We start from the raw sequence: 21,615 nt of genomic DNA on the forward strand, positions 1-21,615 counted from the left end.
TTGGTAAATTTGTCTTTTTATATTTTCTGGGTTTTTGATACTGTTGTAAAGATGCTGTTTTTACATTTAATTTCAGATTGCTCATTTTTAGTATATAAATGTTTTGCTTTTATATTTACTATTTTATGCATATTTATGTGTGTGTGGGTTGTACATGCCACAGTGCTCATTTGGAGGTCAGAGGATATCTTTGTGTAGTTTAGTTTCTCATTCTTTTATGTGTATGCTAGAGTCAGATTGCTTCATTGTGCTGTCTTGCTGTCCCCTGAATACATTTCAATAATTAAATAACATTTTTCTTGCTTTGTTATATGGCAAGAGTTTTTCGTATGATAATGAATAGAAAGAATGAAAGAAATAGATATTTTAAATTTATGTTAGGCTATGTCTAATGGCTCCAGGAATAGAATCCAAAGTATAGTATAGTAGAGTCTTCGACAGTAAGGTCACAATTCAAGGCCTATCTAGGCTAAATTCAAGGTGTCAATTCAAGGCCATTTTGGAAAAGTTCATGAGAACTGGTCTTAAGTGAAAACCAAACAAGGAGGGAAAAAAATGAAAACGGTGCACTGAGAGCTTAGCCCAGATCTAGAATGTCTGTCTGGTGTCCCCAGGCCCTGGGTCCAATCCTAAGTACCATATAGAATACAGTGAATGACAAAAACAAAGAAAAAAAATGTTTCAGATTTTCATAATGTGTGTGTTTTGTATGCGTGTGGGCATGCATGTATATACAAGGGCACAGATTACAGATTATGTGAGAGACTTTTTCTGGGGAGATTAAACACTTACACAGGTCTGCTCATTCCAGAAAGCAAACCTACAACAGATCAAAGTTAACAGTTGCACTGAAGTCCACTTTGGTGAACCAATGAGTTTTTAGTGGTTCTACTAGCAGGAGTATGTGTGAGAAATTACTTTCAGAAGCAAGATGAATCAAAAGCAGCTGTATGACCAAAAAGCCCACTCCAGCACATGATGACTCATGAAAGCAGTATCCCTGAAGCTTTCTGTATAGCTCCCAAGCTGCTCAACAGGTCTGAGAAACCTTGATGACTTAGCTAGGCAGCATCTTCTCCAGCAGTTGTTTACTGCTTCTATCACTCTGATGGACTCTTTGGCGACTCCTGCAAATGTCAGCTTCCCCCGACACATGAAGTTTGCTTAACTCCCAATCATGAAGTCCCTTCTCATCTCATGAAAGGAAGGTTTCAGTTCAGAAGAAACTGCTACACAACAGTACATGGTGGGCCCACATGTATGTGAAGGTCAGTGTATAGACAAACTCAGGTGTTGATCTTTGACTTCATGCTTGAGACAGGGTTTCTAGTTGTTCATTGTTGCATAGGTCAACTTAGTTGGCCTGGAAACCTCGAGAATTCTCTGTTCATTCCATCTCATCATTGGCGAGATGACAAATGTGTGTTACAGCATCTAGTTTTATATGGGTTCTAGTGATCTGAACTCTGGCAAGTACTTTATCCACTGAACCATCTTTTCAACTCATGGGTTAAAATTTAAATTAAATTTCTTTTTATTGGCATAGAGTTCCTTATTTTGTCTTGAGGCAGTTCAGTAATTAGTAAATCTTACAAAGTATTTGTTTTATCTCAGTTGAGTTGGTATGATGTTAGTTCTTTTTATGGTTTTTGAGAAGGAGTTTCTCTGTACAGCCTTGGCTGTCCTGGAACTCACATGGCTCCCTGTCTCTGCCACCCAAGTGTTGGAATTAATGGTGTGTGCTCCCACCACCCAGCTAAGTTCAGAATTTTTTTAAATCAGTTTTTTCAAGGTCTGTAAGATCTAGTCTAATGATCCTTCGGCTGTTCCTATTACTGTTATTTTGTGCTTTCTTTATAATAAGAGGATTAATTATTTTATTGAAGCTTTCAAGTAATCAACTTTTTCTTTTGTTAGTTTTTCTTGTTGAATTTCTGTTTTTTGGTCATTGACCACTTTAAATATCACCCCCCCCCCATGCCCTACTGATTTTGTGTAGTATTGATATGAAAACAGATAAGTGGTTGGAATATAAAGTCCAGAATTTGAACATAGATGATCAGCTGAGTTTTTGAGAATAATGCAGAAACAATTTTGGGGGGCAGGGAATGTCTTGTCAAAAAATAGGGTAGCCAGATGTTATTAACAAACAAACAAACATGGAACTATTTTTTTATTCCATACTTAAAGCAAAAATAGTTTACTTCAGAGTGTATAATAGATTTGAATATAAAAACCCAAACTATAAAATCTATAGTTAGAAAAACAGAAGAAAATCTGTGGTCTCAAGTGTAGTCAGAGATGTTTTTTGAATTGCAAATAAGCCAGTATGAATAGTAAGAGAAAAAAAATGTAACAAAGTAGACTTTATGAAAATAGAGCACACACATGTGCAGTTCATGAATGAAGTCCAAGAGTATCAGTCTTCAGTCAGATACTGTCCATCCACTGTAAGATTACATGTCATAGATACTGACCTGGGTAAAATGTAAAAGAGTGACAATATTAAATTCTGAAATAACCAGCAATCTATTGCTGGTAGAGGTCTGAAATGGCACACAATCTTTCCACAGTATACTTCAGAAATGTCTTACAAAGCTGAGTGCGCATGCCATATGATGTTGTGATAAACTCCTAAGGATTTCCTCAGGATGATTGAAAATGAGTAGTCACACAGAGATTCAGGACGCTCATGATTGTCTCCCTCCCTCAGTAGAGAGACCTCGGACAGGAGCCTACTTAGGTGAATTAGGTGGATTTATTGTGGTTGTCCTCGTGAAAAGCAGTGAGCTCTTGATGCAGGGAACAGCATGGGCGAACCATGAAAAGATACTGAGGGAAAGAATCCAGATATGAATCTGTACTGTATAATCCATACTGTATGAAAATGAAATCTAATCTATAATGGCAAGCAATTAAGTGGGGTCCTGAGGCTAGAGGTTGGCAGTGGAAAGGGACATTGATAGCTGAGCTATTTGGAGTCTCTGGGAAACTTCTTGATTGTGGTGACAGTTATGTAGGTATGGTGTCAAGGGTGTATTTTATTACTGAGAGCAGAGCTTTTCCTTCCAGTAATTAGCAAAGCTGGCTGTACTTCAGTATCACCTACTAAGCATTTAAAATGCACATAACCTCTGCTCCACTATATAAAAGGAGTCAGCTACCAGCAGGAGGCCGGCTTCTTTGAACTTTTAAAAGTTTCCAAAATGCTTTTAATTTCTATCTGGAGTTTGTAAATAATGTTTTCTTTATATTACTTTTCCTTTTTAAGACTCTCAGAACCTAAGCATCCAGAGTGTGCTCTCTGCTGGCTCTGAATGGATTGTGAGGGTAATGAGCTAGCTCCTCTAAGGTGCAGTCTAGGTGGCAGACAGATACTGAGAACAGTGTATGTAAACAAGCGTTATTTGTAAACTGAAGCAAATGCTGTGGGAACACAGGGTAGAAATCCAACCATTTCCTGTCCCTTCGTCTTACTGCAGGTCAGTATTCAGAAAGTTTGCTTTTCTAAAAGCACTGAACATTATTTAGAATAACAGAAAGTAACGTGGCTAGTTTGGGAAACATAGCTTGCATTCTGCACTTTTTAAAAGTATTTCTTCTTTGTTAGCATCTTTGTATTATTTTAAAAAAATCAAGAAATCTCAATTTAATGTCAGTGACAACATATTAAAATATCTGTGTGCTCCCAGATTCCTAGTTTGTTAGTGTCAGTCACTTACCTGCTACATATTTTGTGTTCATCTGTGTTTAGGAAATTCAGGCTTACAGAACATTGAGCACTTTAAACTCCACTGTTTCTCCGAACCATTAGCATGTTCTGTTATTACCCTTAAGATGGAGTTAGAAGACACAGAGAGACTCAGTTTGACCAGTGAACCTCGTTTCCATTGGCCTCTATTTCCATGAATAGGTATCTAAACAAGTAAATAAAATTTCAGTAGCACTAAAGATATCATACGGCATATTTTAAAGATGGCAATCTGTAAATGGAGTTTATATATGATTTTGTTGTTTATATATAGCAAACCCATATTTTACACTTATGTAGTAAACTTAGAAATAGTTATTCTCTATTTGTGTATCTTACTGGTAGGTGAAAGTGAAATGTCACATTTGTCTTGTGTTTCAGAGCAGAGCAGAAGAGATGATTTAGAAGCTTTAGGCCATATGTTCATGTACTTCCTGAGAGGCAGTCTTCCTTGGCAAGGCTTAAAGGTAATTGTTTTTTTTTTTTTTTTTTGTATCTCTTTATTGGAGTTCACAAAATCTGTATTAAGGCTTTTTGCAACAACTAAATAGTTTTTAAAACACCACATTGTTGTACTCTTCTTTCCTCCTTCAGGCTGACACATTAAAAGAGAGGTATCAGAAAATCGGAGACACGAAGCGAGCCACACCGATAGAAGTATTGTGTGAAAACTTTCCAGGTAATGGACAGTGATGACGTTCATAAATGGAAACATATGCTTATGCATAGAAAAAAGGTTAATTTTCATTGTTTAAGTTTATAAATACTTTTCGTGTGCTTTGAAAAACATGACTCCTATAAAAATGATTAAAAGGTTGTCGACGATTACTGTATAGATTGCAGGAACCGTTTGCTCCACAAGATAGCATTACATGAAGAAAATTCCATCTTTCAATTATGTTAAGACCAATTTAAGTCATGTTTCCTTTAACAATTCATTTTTAAAAAGTTGAAATACCATTTAGTTTACTCTTATTAGAGTCTCAATATCAGGTTTAGCAGAAGTTATTAAAATATTAATTTTATTTTCAGAGTACTATAAAATCTTATTTACTAACTTTAGGGAAATATTATCTTACAAAACTGTATGAATTTTGAAAATAATTCTCCTTTAAGCACTTATGGCAACTTATTTAATTTACTTAAATAAGGTTCCTTAATCCAAAATAAGAAATGGTAATGAATTGTTAATTAAAATTTTATTAAGTTACTGAGGCCTGTCTGGGCCTTGCTCTGGACCCAGGTTGGCCTGGGGCTTGCTGTCTTCCTGCTTCAGCCTCTTGAGTGGCATGTATCACCAGGCATAGCTGTTGATAGTTACTAAATATCTGTTGTGGCTTGCACAGCAACATGAAATGCAAAGAAGACTGACCTCCTTCAAGACTGAGGTCATAGATCACTGGTCACTGGCTTGTCTCTGTAATGGAATTATAGTAGCTATAGAGTCAGTGCTTGGGAATAGCATGTATCTTCTTATTCATTGCTAGTAAACTGCATTTTCTTTCTTGCTATAATTTCTATAAATGGAAGATTAAACAATATTGGTTTCAGTTCTAGAAGTTTAGGTTAGGCAGAATGAGTGCTACATTAGTAAGACTATACACAACTCTCCAAGAAAAATGGAGGCGCCAAGATAATTAGTCCTGTAGTTAGACAGCAAGTAGAGCAGTGAGAAAGTCCCTCTGTGAGGAATGCCACAGGGCACTATGGTGCATTCTGAATGATTCTGAATGCACAGGGGCAGAAAAATCTCCATGTCTGAGATTCCAGCATTGGTAAACTACCATTTCTTTCTATATACCCTTTAGTCCATGATGGTGGGATACTCTTTATAACAAGTTAATGACTTTACCCATTAGATTTTTGTTTTTAATTTTCCTTTCTTTTAGAATGTATAAACTTAAAAAAAGTGATACGTAGAAATTTGTATAGTACCAAGTAATTATTTGATTAGAAATTAAAAGAAGGCTTCTATTGTATTTCTGTGTCAGATTTTTGAGATGCTTTTGATTATTTTGCCAGCTCAGCTAATTAACATGGTGAAGATTAGCAATGTTCTATATGGGCGAGTTAGTGTATGTTACTGATACTGAAGGAAACAGCTACCCAGTGCAAATGCTCTCATGTGAACCGGCTCTAGCAGGGTTTTAAATATATTTTAAAATATGCATGAAGTATGTCTTGTGATTAAACAATCATGTATCATGAGCCACTAATTCAACCTCTAGTGCAATTCAAGGAATCTATTCAAATACCATAAAAAAAGTTCTAGCCTTTGGTAATAAATGTTCCAAACATGATGGTTAAACTAAATGTCTTACTTCTTTTCTTCTTGTTTCCATTCCCTCTTTCTTCCCCCTTTTTAGTTTTAGTATAATTGAAAATTTTTAATTGAAATAGAATTTGGTTAACTTTTTATTTAGTATTATAGAGATATATAGTCAGAATTATTTTTATTTCCTTTCTAGAAGAAATGGCAACATATCTTCGTTACGTACGAAGGCTAGATTTTTTTGAAAAGCCAGATTATGATTACCTAAGAAAACTTTTTACTGACTTGTTTGATCGCAAAGGGTATATGTTTGATTATGAATATGACTGGATTGGTAAACAGTTGGTGAGTACTTTATGCTCTTATTGTAGAAGATTGTTCACAGTATTTTTAATTGTACAGAATTCTCATTGAAGATTGATGGCAGTTTGTAAGGAGTTCCTCTTTTTTCCTGTTGGGACATTTAAGTTATATTACTGTATTTCCTGCTTTTTATAAAGGGCTATTGATTTATTTTGGGCTTTCTTAATTTGCTTCTTGGTATCAAATATAATATTTTTGTATAGTATTTATGATATTTTTCTGCAGTAACTTATGTTCTGCTTTGATCAAAGTTAAGAATTTTAACAGCTTCTCTGAGTCAAGATATTAAGTTCATAATTTTATTATTTAAGAAATATTCCTTTAGTTTTGTAAACATGTAATTTATTTATTAATTTTGGATATAAGATTTATAAATACATTTTTATTTTTAGTATGAGAAAGTAACTTTAATAAGAACATTAGGAGACACTTTAAACCAGTGGTTGTCATCCTGTGAGTCACTTTGGGGCCGAACAACTCTTTCACAGGGTCACATGACCCTTTCACAGGGGTTGCATATCAGATATCTTGCATATCAGATATTTACATTAGGATTCATAACAACATCAACATTACCGTTATGAAGTAACAGCAAAAATAATTTTTTGGTTAGGATCACTACAACCTGAGGAACTGTATTAAAGGGTCGTAGCATTAGGAAGGTTCAGAGTCACTACTTTATTCACATAAAAGTTAGTACACTAAAAAATGATGAAATGTTTTTAAAATACTTGAAAATGTAGCCCTGTTCCTTTTGTTTTCTCTGGTGGGTTTTAATCAGTGTGCTTGAGAATAATGTTGCTTCTTGAAGACTTAATAGCTTAGCAATGTCATTTATTGATTCATTGATTGTTTTAAACAGTTAATGGAAGTTTTAGATGGGAATTCTGAAGCAGGCTATTCCAGCACTAATTGTTGTTTTTGTTTAGCCTACTCCAGTAGGTGCAGTTCAGCAAGACCCCGCTCTGTCATCGAACAGAGAAGCACACCAACACAGAGATAAGATACAGCAGTCTAAAAACCAGGTTTGGTGCCTTTATGGATATGAAATCTTTCAGTTACTTTCATTGTCGACATGTGCATTTCTGTTCAGTGGATAACACATACACACACACATATACAAGCATTGATAGACTCGTGTTTTCAAGAAACCTTCAGTTCTCACATTAGTTTCAGATAATCATCAGTTCTTAATTCATGGTAAGAATTAGTCACAACTGAGCCATATTTGGTGATTAAGAATGGAAGTGTTAGAATTATAGCAACGTTTGCTCTCTTTCTAGTTAGTTTAATAAGTTATTTATTAAATTTGGCTGTTTAAAGTGATTTTTTATATGTGTGTTTAGAAATACAGAAGCAAAGAATACAGTTTATAAAAGTGATTTAAACTGAGTTGAATAGGTACAGTGTTCAGAGCTTACTTCTCCCTGGAAACAGATATAATGTGAATGTAGTTTCATTTCACCCTATTTAAATTAATTTCTCAAGGCTGGTTCTCTCACCTGTAAAATAGTGATAATACATGTCAACTTCTAGAATATAATATATTCTCAGTAATTCTGAACTCATGGATGGTATTGCTATTTCATAATTTTTACAGTAAATGCACAAATAGCTACATTTTCAAGTAAACTGTACCACTTGAAATATATTAATAAAGTGCCATATACATTTGCATATTTACAGAAAAGGTTGTTTGTTTGCTTTTGAAGTGACCCTGTAGAGTAAACACACTTTTTTTAGACAAGTAATGGAATAAAGATAAATTAAAGTAGATTTTAAGAGTAGTGAGCAGGAGACAGAGGAAAGACAGAGGAGGGAAGAGCAGGGACGAGCAGCAGAAAAGCAGAAGCTAAAAATCATAAGTGTTTGTTTGAGGAATGCCAGTCAAGTAGTGTGCTTGGCACAGAGTGTAAGTTGAGGATCAATAAGCACGTGATACTGAAGAAGAGCGGGGCGCTCTGTTTCCTGGGGAGTGAATGGATGGAGCTCGGGTTTTTCAGCAGTGTTTTCTTGTCTGTTTTGCAGGAGGATTTTCAATTTGCTTAAGAATTTTTCTGTCTTCTAGAATCTGAGTGTGTCTGGAAATTCTTTGGTTTAGCCCTGCTTAGATTCTGTCCTGGTGCTTTTTATTCTTACTTCTTTTATCCTTTTAAAGTTCAGGTGATGATTTAAACAAAATAAAAACTAAAAGATAGAGTACCATTTATTACTGCTTCACTGCATTAAATATTACTACACTTATTTAACAGTATGTGTGATAGCCAATTTAGAAAGATTTGTTTTTAAAGTTTGACATAGAAATATTGGCACAATCGAAAGTCTCATGAATTAATTTAACCATAAAATATAGTTAGTTGATAGCTTGAATGATCTGACAGGATAACTCTGTAAGTAGAGGGCTTACAAGTTGAGACTTGGTGTTTGTGTCTTCTAAACTAGAGTTTATTTCTTTGGTGTTCCTGAAGATTGGTTCTCTCTAAATTTTTCTGTTCGAGCTCTTGGATATTGTAGTAAGGGAAGTCTTTAATGTTTAATTGCATCATAACTTAAAGATTTTTAGGCTTCTAACTTCTTATTTCAGACATAGTTGGTCATGTAAGCTTTCTAAGTGGGGAGTCTGAGTTTTATTTGTAGTTCTTTTTTCATTAAGGCAGGGAAGCTTTTGTATGTGTTTCAGTGAATCTTTTGGAATAGGACTATGTATAGGATTTGAGACCTAAATGTGTAGCCTCTTCATTTAAGAAAAGTTGGGTGCATAGAAAAAGTTTTGAAATATTTGTGCATCAGTGAACAGTGTTTTATGACAGACCCTATGGTTCACAGTCCAAAAGAAGAAACAGGTGAATTTTTTTAAAAGCTCTGAGCACTTCAGTCACTGCAGACAGAGCAGTCAGTGATTGAAGTTCAGGGTGGCTATAGGTACATGTAAAATGTTAAGTCCAGATTAGGATATATACAGAAGGAGGGCACATAGTTGGTATTGCCAGTTGCCACAGCTGTCTGTCTCAACTTTAATTTATTTCAATGTTAGTTACAAATCCACCAATCTGGCTATGCAGTTAGAGAGTGATGAAAAGACAGAGCTGTCATGGTGGTTTTGCTGGCAAACTTCACGCCATGAGCTTTGTAACTTTTTACTGTACAGCTTAGTTTAGGAAGCTTACTCCCAGAGTCAGCTAACTCCCCATGCCCTTCTACTTATATTTGACATCTGTTCCACAAAGGTTACTATGGCTTCTGGTGTACTTAGGCTCCCTCTAGCCCAGCATAGTTGGCACTTGTGGCAATGTTTTGTGGAATTTGGTTGAAAAAGAAAAAAAAAAAAAGAGCACCAGAGACTTTAGAATATTGCAGTTAGTGTCAAAAGCTTGGTGTCATTATTGAAGCTGGCTCTGGTTGGAATCCTCACTATGCTCTTTACTAGGTCTGTGGTCTTAGGAGAGTGTTGAATATCAGTGTCTTTATCCATGAAATGATGGTGATTCTGTCTAAAGTTACTAATTCAGAACCATGCTTTAAGAACTCTCCTTCTGTTAGTGCTTTCTGCATGTTCCTAACAGAGAAATTGACTGTTCTAAATCCTGCTAGTACAGTGTTAGTAGCCTGTGCGTATTACCATACAGATTTTCCAAGGGATCTAAAACCACCCACAATTTTTACTGTGTTTCATAAAAGAAGGTTCTTTAATTAGAACCAAATTGAAAAAAAAAAAGCAGCAAAGAAGATTCATAATTGTGGGATTGTCACTTTTAAAAATGTTTGTTAATTCTCACAGTATTGGGCATAGTGCTTTTCACTTTTCAGAGAGATTTCCCGTTTTCTCCTGTTATACTTACCATAGAACAGTGACACATTTCTTAGGATCTCAACATTTTAAGGATTATTTTTTTTCACATTGCTAAAAAATAGCTCCTCGTGGAAGAACCATTGAGGACTTCTGTAAGCAAGCACAGTGGCAGTCTTTGGCGCACTCACGTCAGTTTTCCTTTCCCGGTTCTTGGCACATTTCATTTATGAACAGTGGAAAAGATTCCACCAAAGAAAAAGGAGCACCAGAGAATATAGAATATTTGTAGCTAGTGTCTGTGGAATCTATGATGGAATCTATGACTCCCCAAATCCTTTTACTTCTAAAATATTATGTCTCTAACTTGTTTTTATTGCTCATCACTACTCAGTTCAACAATAAAAATTTATCTTTCATCTTCAGAGATAAATAACTATGTATTCTAACTTCAGAATAGTAAGGTTATTTTAATTTTCCTTTTATACATATGTTTTGTAACTTATAAGGATGAGATGTTTAACATATTGGGTTTTTCTTCTTCCATGCATGGCACATGCATTAAATAAATGGCAGTCGGCAGACCACAGGGCAGCTTGGGACTCCCAGCAGGCAAATCCCCACCATTTGAGAGCTCACCTTGCAGCAGACAGACATGGTGGCTCGGTACAGGTATTTTATGATTTTTGCATGAGTGATTATTCCCCAGATTTATACAACTAACCTTTTTTGAGCTCATGGCATGATACTCTATCCTCATGAAAGCTTGTTGCCGAATTCTATCCATAACTCTTCCTTCATTATTTAACCAACAACCAAAGTTAACATGATCCAGAAAGACTACCAGGGATACTGCAATTTTGCCTTGGTTTATTTTTGGAAGTAGATGCAACAGTATGTAAGTCATACTTGTGGCAAGTTAGAAAAAGTGAACTGTAGTATGAGTGGAGCTGGATTGTTGAATAACAAGCTGATATCTTTATTGATTCTCTAAATAATAGAACATTTACAAATCTTTTCCCCCTTTACTGACTTTGCATCCTTTGAATTTCACTCATATCTATCTAAACTTTTTCATCTGTACTCCTTGGAAGGCGGCCTTGTCTGGGCTTACAGAAATAGCTGCTGTGTTATACATTTATAAATACTTAGTAAGCTGTGGTCTCTATACATTTAAGGCAGGTCCTTACTTATGACTTGCTTCTTTCTGTCACTGCCTCTCTGAACAGCTAGCTGCTACTCTGAACTGTCGCAGCCTCTAAGCGTAACTATGTAGCCGTGGTTGTAGAGACAGAAAGGCTCCAGTCTTATAGGTGTCTCTTTAAGGCAGTTATGTAAATGCTAGTGTACAGTCACCAACAAACATTACCTCAGCCTGTTTCAGTTTGAAATCCTTATGTTTTGATTTTGTTGCTCAGTACATTTCCACTTGAATAATTTTCTGTTTTACTAATTTTTCATTCTTTTTAAATAATTTAAATAATTCATTCTTTTTAATAAACTGAATCTGTATTTTACTTAATTTCTAAAAATAAGTTCAGAATTAAGTCTTAATCAGCTCTCCTGTTTCTTACCATTTCATTTCAGAGACAAATTCTATAACCATCCATTTTTATATATAAATGGATTTGTAGTAATATGTAGTAGAAAAATTTGAATAGTTGGAGTGGCAGACTTAGAGGCAAGAGTGCCTGAATTCATATCATTGGTAAAGTTAAGTGAGCAAAGTATATTGAATTTTTATAAAATACTTGTGTGCGGTTTTACTTGTTTCTGAGTTCTCTTGTTTGTGTTGTGTGCACATTTTGCTAGTGCTCAGGGCGACCTGCAGCAGCTGAGTCTCTGATAGAAATCTGTTCTAAATAGCATCATTTCAAATCTTGTTTTCCTGTCCTCTTAATTATCTCATGTGTCTCCTGGGGTGAATTAGTTTGATGTTTTTATCACTTTAGTAGTTTGTGCTCTATTTATTTTCCCCATAGAGAACTTGTACTTTTTTCCTTTCCATTCTCCAAAACTTTTCTGTCTTTTGAGACTCTGTTGTAGTAATTGTTTAAAGCGGCCTCTGGTTAATCTGACGATCTAAGCTGCAGCGGCTCTACCTAGCCTAGCCGCCATGTTTCTCGGCCAGAGGCCATGTGTGTGCTGCAGCTAGAAATGGCCAACTAGAAACACTAGCCCTATCACCCATGAGACGTCAGCATGGGAGATGGCTCAATCTCCCACCCTGTCTCTGCAAGGCTGGGCATTGCCTAGACTATCCCACCATCCATGCGGGCCCAGTAGAAAGATGAGACTCTAATGCTTAAAGATTAATCAAAGGCTATATGTTAGGTAATGATCAGTAACAAGATACCCATACAATCAGAAGTGTAACCCAATACCCAACCTAGATATACCAACTGCCTTTGTCTGCTGCAGACATGTGAACATCCGCCTCCATCTCCTCTCTCTCTCCTCTCTTCTCCTAGCTCCTTCTCTTCTTTTTCCTCCTCTCCTCCTTATTCCTCCTCTTCTTCTTCCTTTCCTAACTCCTCCCACCTTAGTGCCTCCTACAACACTCCATCCAGCTTCATCTGATTTTCAGTATATGATCAATTTATCCAGTAAAATTCTAGAAGTAGGATGAATACATAGATAAAATAAGAAATTATGCTCATTCTGCTGATTGCATCAATGTGTTTTCAGTCTAAAACCAACTTACTACAGTGAACATTTTAAAACATTTAATGATTAATTTACTGATACCTCAAGTGTGTCAATGCCAGAATCTTACCCCATTGCAGAATCAAGACTGACTATATTTGAAAAATCATCTTATACATACTCCAAATTACTTGATTGTTATGATTATATATACTTAGACTAAGGAGAGTGTAAGTTAAAATTAAGTTACAGACAGTTGTGAGCTGCCATGAAAAGTGTGTGTGTGTGTGCTCTAACATGAAGCTGCACTCCCAGCCTTAATAGTTACCTTCTATAGGCTTTCCCTAGTCAATCAGACACTCTCATCCCCATCCCCTGACCCCTAATCACTGTATTTTTTTCTGTGGAACAGTGAAGGACTGTTAAACTTTTTAGGTTATTTAGACTTGATGGAATTTCTTAAAGTTTTTGACTTAGAGACACATCATAAGATAGCTCTTATTTCTAGTATGCTGTGCGTGTAGTGTATGTACATTTTCAAGAGTGTGTGCACATTTGCATATGTGGAAGCTGGAGGCCTATGACAGATACCTTCTTCACTTGATTCCCTCTGTTTTTGAAACAGGGTCTCTTCCCCAAACCTGTGGCTTACTGATTGGCTAGGCTGGCTGGCCAAGGAGCTCTAGGGATCCGCTTTTCTATGCTCCACTGATGCTGCAGTCACAGATGTTTACTGTCTGTACCTCTGCTTTTACATGAGTATTAGGGGATCCATACATGGATCCTCATGCTTGCATTCATTGGAGCTATTTTACTGACCGAGCCATATCCTTACTCCTCTGATGAGCTTTTTTTTTTTTAATTTATTTTTATTTTATGTGAATTGGTGTTTTGCATGTATGTATGTATGTGTGTGTGAGGGTGTCAGATATTAGAGTTACAGACAGACATGTGTGCGCTGCCATGTAGGTACTGGGAATTGAACGCAGGTCCTCTGGAAGAGCAGTCCAGTGCTTTTAACTGCTGAGCCATCTCTCCAACCCCTTGAAAATCTTTTAATAGGAGCTTGAATCTTCAACACTATGCCTCTTCTGAATAATAATAACCTAACAGACCAGATATGCAGATATTTGATATACTAGATATGCCAAATTGATGTTATGGTTAAGAGTACAGTAGATTAGGTTCATATTTTGTGTCCTGGATTATTTATCTGTGAAAGAAAGGAGGATATTAATGATATTTTTACCTCTTGGTTTTACTTTGAAAATATTTTGCATAATGACTGAGGTTTTTGAAGGGCTAGCTAAGTAGAATCAAGTGCTTTTGTAAATTAATGAGCAACTCTATTTTCATTTCCTGAAAATGAAGTGTGAAGACACAGCCAAGAGAAAATACTGTCAAATTCAATTTTTTCCTTTTTATATTTCTTTAGTGAAATAATAGAAATATGTAGCTATACATTCAATAAACTGCTAGAAAATTGAAGAACGATTAGTGTATCCAAAGATGCTATTTTGAGTGTGTTCTTATCTGTGTATGTTTCGGAGAGCCCCTGATCAATTTAGTGTGCACATCTCTGTCAGCCCATAGAATCATTGTAATGAATATGGATGGGAAAGAGACCTACTCATTCATATTTTTGGCTATTCATTATTCAGAAATATCTTAAGTGATTCTTAGGAGCGAGGCCTTGTGCTGGGCTCTTAGAATGAAAAGAAGAATGGAGAGACAGAATAAACTAGCCCAATGCTAGGAGAATATGTAGGAAAATGTACCTAAAAATGGCTGGATTAATGACTTAAATTTTAATGTAAAAAGTGCTATGTATACAAAGAATCAGTAGCAAGTATTAGTTAAAGAAGGCAATAGGGAAAACAAGTGTCCAATGCGTAAAGTTGTTGAAGAGAGGGATGCCTTGAGGAATTGAGTTCACTCCTTCTGGGTGTGTGAGAAATGAAACCAAGAAACATGTAGATTGTAAACTGTGAAGGGCACGACAGTCCTTGTTAAGTTTGAATTTTACTCTGAAGATACTGGGGAAACAGAAGATTATGTAAGACTAGTCACGGTGGTGCGTGCTTGTAATCCCAGCACCGAGAGAGAGAGGCAGAGAAAGCTGGGCCACTAGACTAGCTAGCTGGACTGGAGTCAGTGAGTTCTGGATTCATCAAGAGAACCCTTTTCAACAAAGAAATTGGAGAGCAATAAAAAATTGATACCTGATGTTAACCTGGCCTTCATACATATGCAAAAACACATATACAATTTGCACACTACCATGCACGCACACTTGCACGTGTACACACACGTCCATTGTTTATGTCTATCTTATTTTTCTTGTCTGTTCATGTTGATGTGCATTTGTGATAGTTCCATATGTTGGCTGGTGCAAGTACTTTGCTAGTAAGCATGGGTGTTCAAGTATGTGTAGTATCCTGGCCTAGGTGTTTTGGGAATATACTTAGGAGTAGTACAGTTGGATGATATGGTAATTCTGCTTTTTATTTTTGCAGTTCATCTTGATTTCCACAGCAATTTTACTACTTTACTGGGCCACTAGAAGGGTATAGGGCTCCTCCTTCCCACCCCTGTTCTTATTAGCTATTTGCTGTTGTATTTCTTTTCTTTTACTTTTTTAAAGACAAGGTCTCACTATGCAGATACAGGCTGTCAGCCTCAAACTCCCAGAGATCTGCCTGCTTTTGCTTCCTGGTGCGGGATGAAAAGAATGTGTGTGTCCTTATTCCTGGTCTTCTTTGTTTATTTGATGCTGGCTGGTCTGATTCAAGATGAGATAGTGTTGATGTGGTTTTCATTCCCTATTCCTAGCCACCTAAGGGTGGCTACTTTTGGGTACTTTTCATGCATTTACCAGTCATTTGTATTTATTTTCAGAAAAGTATTAAATAAATTTGCCAATTACTGCTTTGAACTGTGGTGTTTTAATTTTTTAAGATTTTGTTTTTAATAGAATAGAATAGGTTAGATATTGACAAGCACCTTCTCTGTAGGTTGTCTTCATTTTGCCACTTTCCCTTTCTGTGCAGAAGTTTTCTGATTCCATCCAGTCACAGCTGACCGGTTTTGGAGGGTTTTCCAAAATATTCTCGATGATGTAGTTGTCTTGAAAGGTTTTCCCTTTCTTCCCATGTGCAGCTTTAGGGCTTCTGATTTTACATTAGGACTTTAGTCCATTTTAATTGATTGCTTTACAGGCGGGTTGATAGAGATCTTGTCTTCTATGTGCAGATACCCAGTTTCCAAGCACCATTTGTTGACCAGGCTGTCTTTATTCCAGTGTATGCATGGTTGTAACTGCACTAGGTTTGCGTCTGGACTTTTTATTGTATTGCATTCTGTGCATCCATTTTTGTGCCAGTACACTGCTGGTTTTATTATTAAAGTTTTGTAGTATAATTTGGCACCATTGCCGCCACCGTTACTCTTAATGCTCATGATTACTGTGGCCATTTGAGGCTGTTGTACTTCCATTGAGTTTTAAGGTTGTTTTCTAGTTCTGTGGAGAATGTTATTTAAATTTTGGTAGGGATTACATTAAGCTTGTAATATATTTGGTCAGATAGCTATTTTCTTAATATTGTTTCTGTGAATTTATGATTATGAGAATTCTTTCTATTGTCTATATCTTCTTAAATTTCTCTTTTTAAAATTTTAAACTTTTCATTATCTTTCATTTCTTTGCTTAGTTTTATTATGAGGTATTTGTGCTTTGAAGCTCTCGTGAATGAGGTTTTCCTCTGATTTCCTTTTCAGGAAGTGTGTTGTTCTTGGTATAAAAGAGCTACTGCATTTTGAGTGCAGATTATATACCCAGTTACTTTGCTGAAATTGTTTCATAGATGTAAAAGCTTTCTACTAGAATTCTTAAGGTCTTTTGAAGTATAAAACTCTTGTCAGCAAATGAGGATCATTTCTTCCTTGTTTGTTTGTATGCCTTTTATTTCTTTCTAATGCTGTATTGATCTAGCCAAAACTTTAAGTACTGTACTAAATAGAAGTAGAGTGAACAGACATCTTTATATCTTTATAATCATTCATGATTCCAACTTAGTACAATGTTTTTGTTTATAGCTTTTATGGTGTGAGGCATGCTCCTTCTATTCCCTTTTTTTCAGAGCTTTTGTTATAAAGATATGCAGAACTTTGCTAAAGGCATTTTCTGTATCTAGTGAGATACGCATGTGATTTTTCCCAAGAATATATACATATAGCATTACATTTATTATTATGTATATAGTAAATCTCTTGTGCATTCTCTGTAATGAAGTAAGTTTAATCATGAAGTATGATTCTTTTTAGTGTTTTTTCAATTCAGCTCAAGAATTTTTGCATCCATGTTCATCAGGGAAAGTTGGCTGATGCATTGCTCTTTCAGTTTTTGCAGTGTCTTTTTGCATGGTGTGGTGACTAGAGTACATGGGGACTTGAGTTACAGTTGGCCACTTTCTTTACCCATTTCCTTCCCTTAAAATTACAGAACATTACATTATTTTGGCCTTTTTCTTTCTGTTCTATATAGTCACTGTTAGTACATTAGTGGGCTCTAACTGACCTAAGTATATTTCTATATCATGTATATTTTTTAATTTCCTCTGTTACATCAGCGTGTTTTGTTCTTCCCAAGTGGTCTTGGGGTTGAGTTCAAAGTAGGCTGCTATTAAAAACAAGCTGAAATACACATACAAGATAACCAGCAGACACAAAACTCACAAGACATGAAAAGGCACAGTATATCCAGGAGACCATAAGCTAGTGAAACAGTTGAAATGTCAGACAAAGAATCCAAAAGTCTACTTCTAAAAACAACCAGTCATTCCTAGATGGCCAAGTTTACAATAAGAAGATTAATTTACGATATAGAAACAAAAGTCAGCAACATAGAAGAGAAAGAGGACCACAAAGATTATGTTTATACACTCTGGGATTTCTAACTGTTCTAGCCAGAGATGTCTCCTTAGTGTATTGGCGACTTGGAGGAGCAAGCATAGCATTCAGACTTACACAGCCAGACCAATCTTCTGTGGTGTGTTTTCTTTTTGAGACATGGTCTCTCTTTGTACCCTTAGCTGTCCTGGACCTGCTATATTAACTAGGCTGTCTTTGAACCAACAGAGAGTCAGCCTGCCACTGCCCTCATGTGCTGGAATTAAAAGCATGCACCATCATACTTGGCAATTCCTACACCTTTAAAACCTGCCCAGCATTGAATTCTGTTGGAGGGTGCAGATGTCAAGCAGTCCAGTGGCACTTCAGAGTTCTCAATTCTATGACAGTGAACCTTGTGGCAGATACATGGTTTCAGAAGCTGACTTGTCAGCTGACGACTGGTTTGGGCTTCTTGAAATCCACAATAATTCCTAAGTGATAGGTCAAGCTCTTAGCGATTGAAGGTGGGTTACTAACTACTGTACCCTGAGCTGCCCAAGCTGAGGCTGCTGACTCTCTCTCTTTATGACTGCCTGCTGTAATTATCTCTTACTTAATGCTATGTGGGGTTGGTTCCAGGCTCCTGGACCTATGATTGCTCCTTGTTATCAGGCTCCTAGGGTAATTTAGTCTTAAACACAAAGTTTTCTCTTAAGTTGCTACCTTGCTACAGCACTCCAAGGCATGAGGAGTGGCAGAAAAGACCTCCTCTACACTGATGACTTGTTACACTAGAGAGGTCCCTATCTAACTAGAACTATGAACTATTTTCAAGGTTTGTCTAAACTGGATGCTGGTTCTTTGGGTAGGATTGCTAGTTTCTTTTCACCAAGGACTCCTTTCTTAACTTTAGGTGGCACTTCTGTGACCCTTCTTCCTCGGGGGATTTGTGTGGAGCAGTGCAGGAGCTATGCCCTTCCTCCCCTGAACTATGCAGGACCCCCCCCCCCTTTTTCCCCCTATGTCTGTATTTGCCATTGGTCCTATCGCTTTGTGGTTTCAGTGTTTTTCCACTGTATCTCTTTGGAATGAAATCTAAATTTTGTTTTCTTGATCCTTCATGGTGTCACAAAGAAGCAGTTTTAGTCTGTCATTTTACCTTGGAAGCTTAAAGGTTACTTTGATAGATTTGATTAAGGAGAGGAGTATGAGTCAGAGTCTATAAAAAAGTCTATACCTGAAGCTGGGTGTGTTAGCTCATGCCTGTAATTGCAACACTTAGGAGGCAACGGGAGGATTGTCCCCACCTTCAAGGTTCATAGTCTGGGTTACAAGTATCTTTAAAAAGCGTTCTGTAGCTGAGCTGCATGGATGAGTAGTAGAGGTGAGAGGAAGTCGTTTGGTTGGATCTTGGGGGCTAGGAAAGGCAAAGCACTGTTGCCACCCCAGTCTGCTGTGCTTTTCCTTGGTCGATCATCTCTCTGAAACTAGGTTTGCAAAGTACCCGTCCTAACAGAGAACAGTGATACACTCCCATTATAGCTGCGCTTGCATTGCGGTACAACTTCACTCAGCTCACCACCATTAAAATAGATTCTATGATAGTTGGCAACTGTAAGCAAAAGGAAGAAAAAAAATAGTAAAGATGCTAGTGTGCTGAATGACCACTTTTATAGTTGGAAGGTTCTTTATTTGAGCCTTATGAATGATGTTTGAGAACCTGAGCCAAGACAGTTATAAAATCACAAGTCATGCAGAAAGACAAGTGCAGCCAGGTACTGTTAAGGAAAATAAGAAAAAAATACATAAGTTGCTATAATACAATGTTTGATTTCTTTGCATGTGTAGTATCAGATTCAAATATAGATAATACTGATAGATAAAAATGATGTAAACAGAAGTATCTTGCAGTGGTAGTAAATATACATCGTTCAATGTGAGAAGAGTAATTTTCACTTGACAGAGAGTTTTCTGTTAATGCTAATTGTGTATAGGCCTTTACTAAAAACACTTCTAAAACAAGTCTCAAGTTTTCTGTATCAGATCTTTAATAATGCACAGTTAATAATGAGGAACAAAATTGAGTGACTATTATAATTCCATCTTCTCTGGATGGTTTTCTCGGGTGCTGACATCTGCAAAAGAGCATTTGTAGAAGGATGTAGTGATGGTTTCTATTATGTAAATAACTCCACACTCATTAGTTTAGGAAGTTTCCTGGTGAGTCTCATTGGTATGAATCAGTATGATTCATTAATTGTAATCTCCTGCTTTAATAACAAATTTTGATAACCTCTCCAAAGATTTGAATGCTCAGACAACATGTGATACAATTAATGTCTCTATTAGTGAAAGTTGATAATCTTCCTTATCTTTGTTGAAAGACAATGAAAACTAGTTATGGCAAATCATACCTGTGATCCACAGAGTGCCATTTTACTGTGGGTTCTCTCTAGAATGAATCTAGTTATACTTTTTAAAGTATGTAGTAATTTATTGTTTACTGGCTCAGGTTCTATACACTCTAAAACATATTATTTTAACTATCTCATCTCTCAGTGTGGTTTTTTAATGAGTGTCCTAGAGAAAGGTTTTATATGTTTGTGTGTATGTTTTAGCATTTCTGATATAGTTATTGGTCCTGTCTCGTGCTCACACAGTTCACAGTGCTGTAACTAGCTTTTGGTGTGTATCCATCTTAATATAGAGTGATCGGCTGATGCCAGCAGATACAGAAGTTATGTAGGAAAATGGGGAATGAGTTAAGCTTACAGAATATAGTTTTTTTTTCAGATTTACCAAGGAAATTCTCAGTTTTAAGTAAACACAGACAGGCGGAGTTATGATAAGGAGTAAGTAAATGGAAGAGGCCTAGGACTAAGGAAGGGCTGGCGTGTGAGTATTTTTTCAAGTTTAGAATTATGAGGAAAGAAGAAATAGGGTGATTACATGAATTTGTAGAACCTTTAATTTAATATTTTATTTTTTTTATCTTAAACGTCTTTAAATTTTCATTCCTTAATGGCAGTATTTCTGTGTATTTCGGGTATGTCAGACAGCAAGAGATGAGATTCCTGATCTTATGAAACCGTTTTAATGGAGGCAGAATATTAAGAACACAGTAGATAAATCAGGAAATAAAAACATCAAGACAAAAACAAAAATGCACCAAGAAGTAAGTTGTCATTGTATGCCTTTAGTTCTAGTGCTTAGAAAAGAGGCAAGCAGATCTCTGTGAGGTCAAGTTCCAGGAAAGCCAGGGCCACACAGAGCTACTATGTCTCAAAAATAAAAACAAACAAATAATTAAGAGTCAACACAAATAACTTATACAGAAAATAAAAACTAAAGTACAACATAAAGACATTTTCTGCATGAAAATTTTTATGGAAATTTTTCTGCATGAACGATAGAAAAATCCTGTCATAGAGATGCTCTCTAGGAATCTAAGAAGACAACCCATAAGTAAAAGAGCAGTCCTAGCCAGTGGCAGTGGATAGTGCCAAGGCCTGAAACTTGGTCTGTTAGAAGCTAGGAGCTAAGGGGATGGTAATAAGAGATCTGTGAGCCAGGCAGACAGTAAGTTATATGGGACGTTAGCATGGCATGAGGAATATAGCTTTTTAAGTTAAGTGAGAAGCCTGGACTTGGACTTTTCAGAAGGGAATTGTCACAGCCAGGTTTATACCTCGAAAGGAGTACCCTGGTTGCTGTGTGGATAATGCATTTTACTTGCAATGCAAGTCAAAGCTAATACTAGTGGATAGGTGTTTGCTCTTAATTGAAGTCACGTTGTTTTGTACTGGAGTCGTCGTAGTAATAGAGGCAGTGAGACTGATTAGATAGGGTATGTATTTGGGGGAATATCTCATAGGACTTCCTCACAGATTGGATGTGGGGGTCTAA

General features: G+C 36.4%; 1 protein-coding gene across 8 annotated transcripts in view; it reads left to right on the plus strand.

The window, feature by feature from the left end:
• Nucleotides 1-21,615, plus strand: part of Csnk1g3 (casein kinase 1 gamma 3) — an 87,885-nt gene that overhangs the window by 56,759 nt on the left and 9,511 nt on the right. For 2 of the 8 annotated variants that reach the window (XM_028777131.1, XM_028777133.1), the window contains exons 7-11: nt 4,133-4,218; nt 4,346-4,430; nt 6,220-6,368; nt 7,316-7,411; nt 10,750-10,845. In XM_028777131.1, coding sequence (XP_028632964.1) covers nt 4,133-4,218; nt 4,346-4,430; nt 6,220-6,368; nt 7,316-7,411; nt 10,750-10,845 — 512 coding nt within the window. The remainder of the gene's footprint in view (nt 1-4,132; nt 4,219-4,345; nt 4,431-6,219; nt 6,369-7,315; nt 7,412-10,749; nt 10,846-21,615) is intronic. The other 6 variants (XM_028777132.1, XM_028777134.1, XM_028777135.1 and 3 more) reach the window with 3 other exon arrangements.

The sequence above is a fragment of the Grammomys surdaster genome, unplaced genomic scaffold (assembly GCF_004785775.1).
Source record: "Grammomys surdaster isolate TR1022 unplaced genomic scaffold, NIH_TR_1.0 278, whole genome shotgun sequence".
NCBI lineage: Eukaryota > Metazoa > Chordata > Mammalia > Rodentia > Muridae > Grammomys > Grammomys surdaster.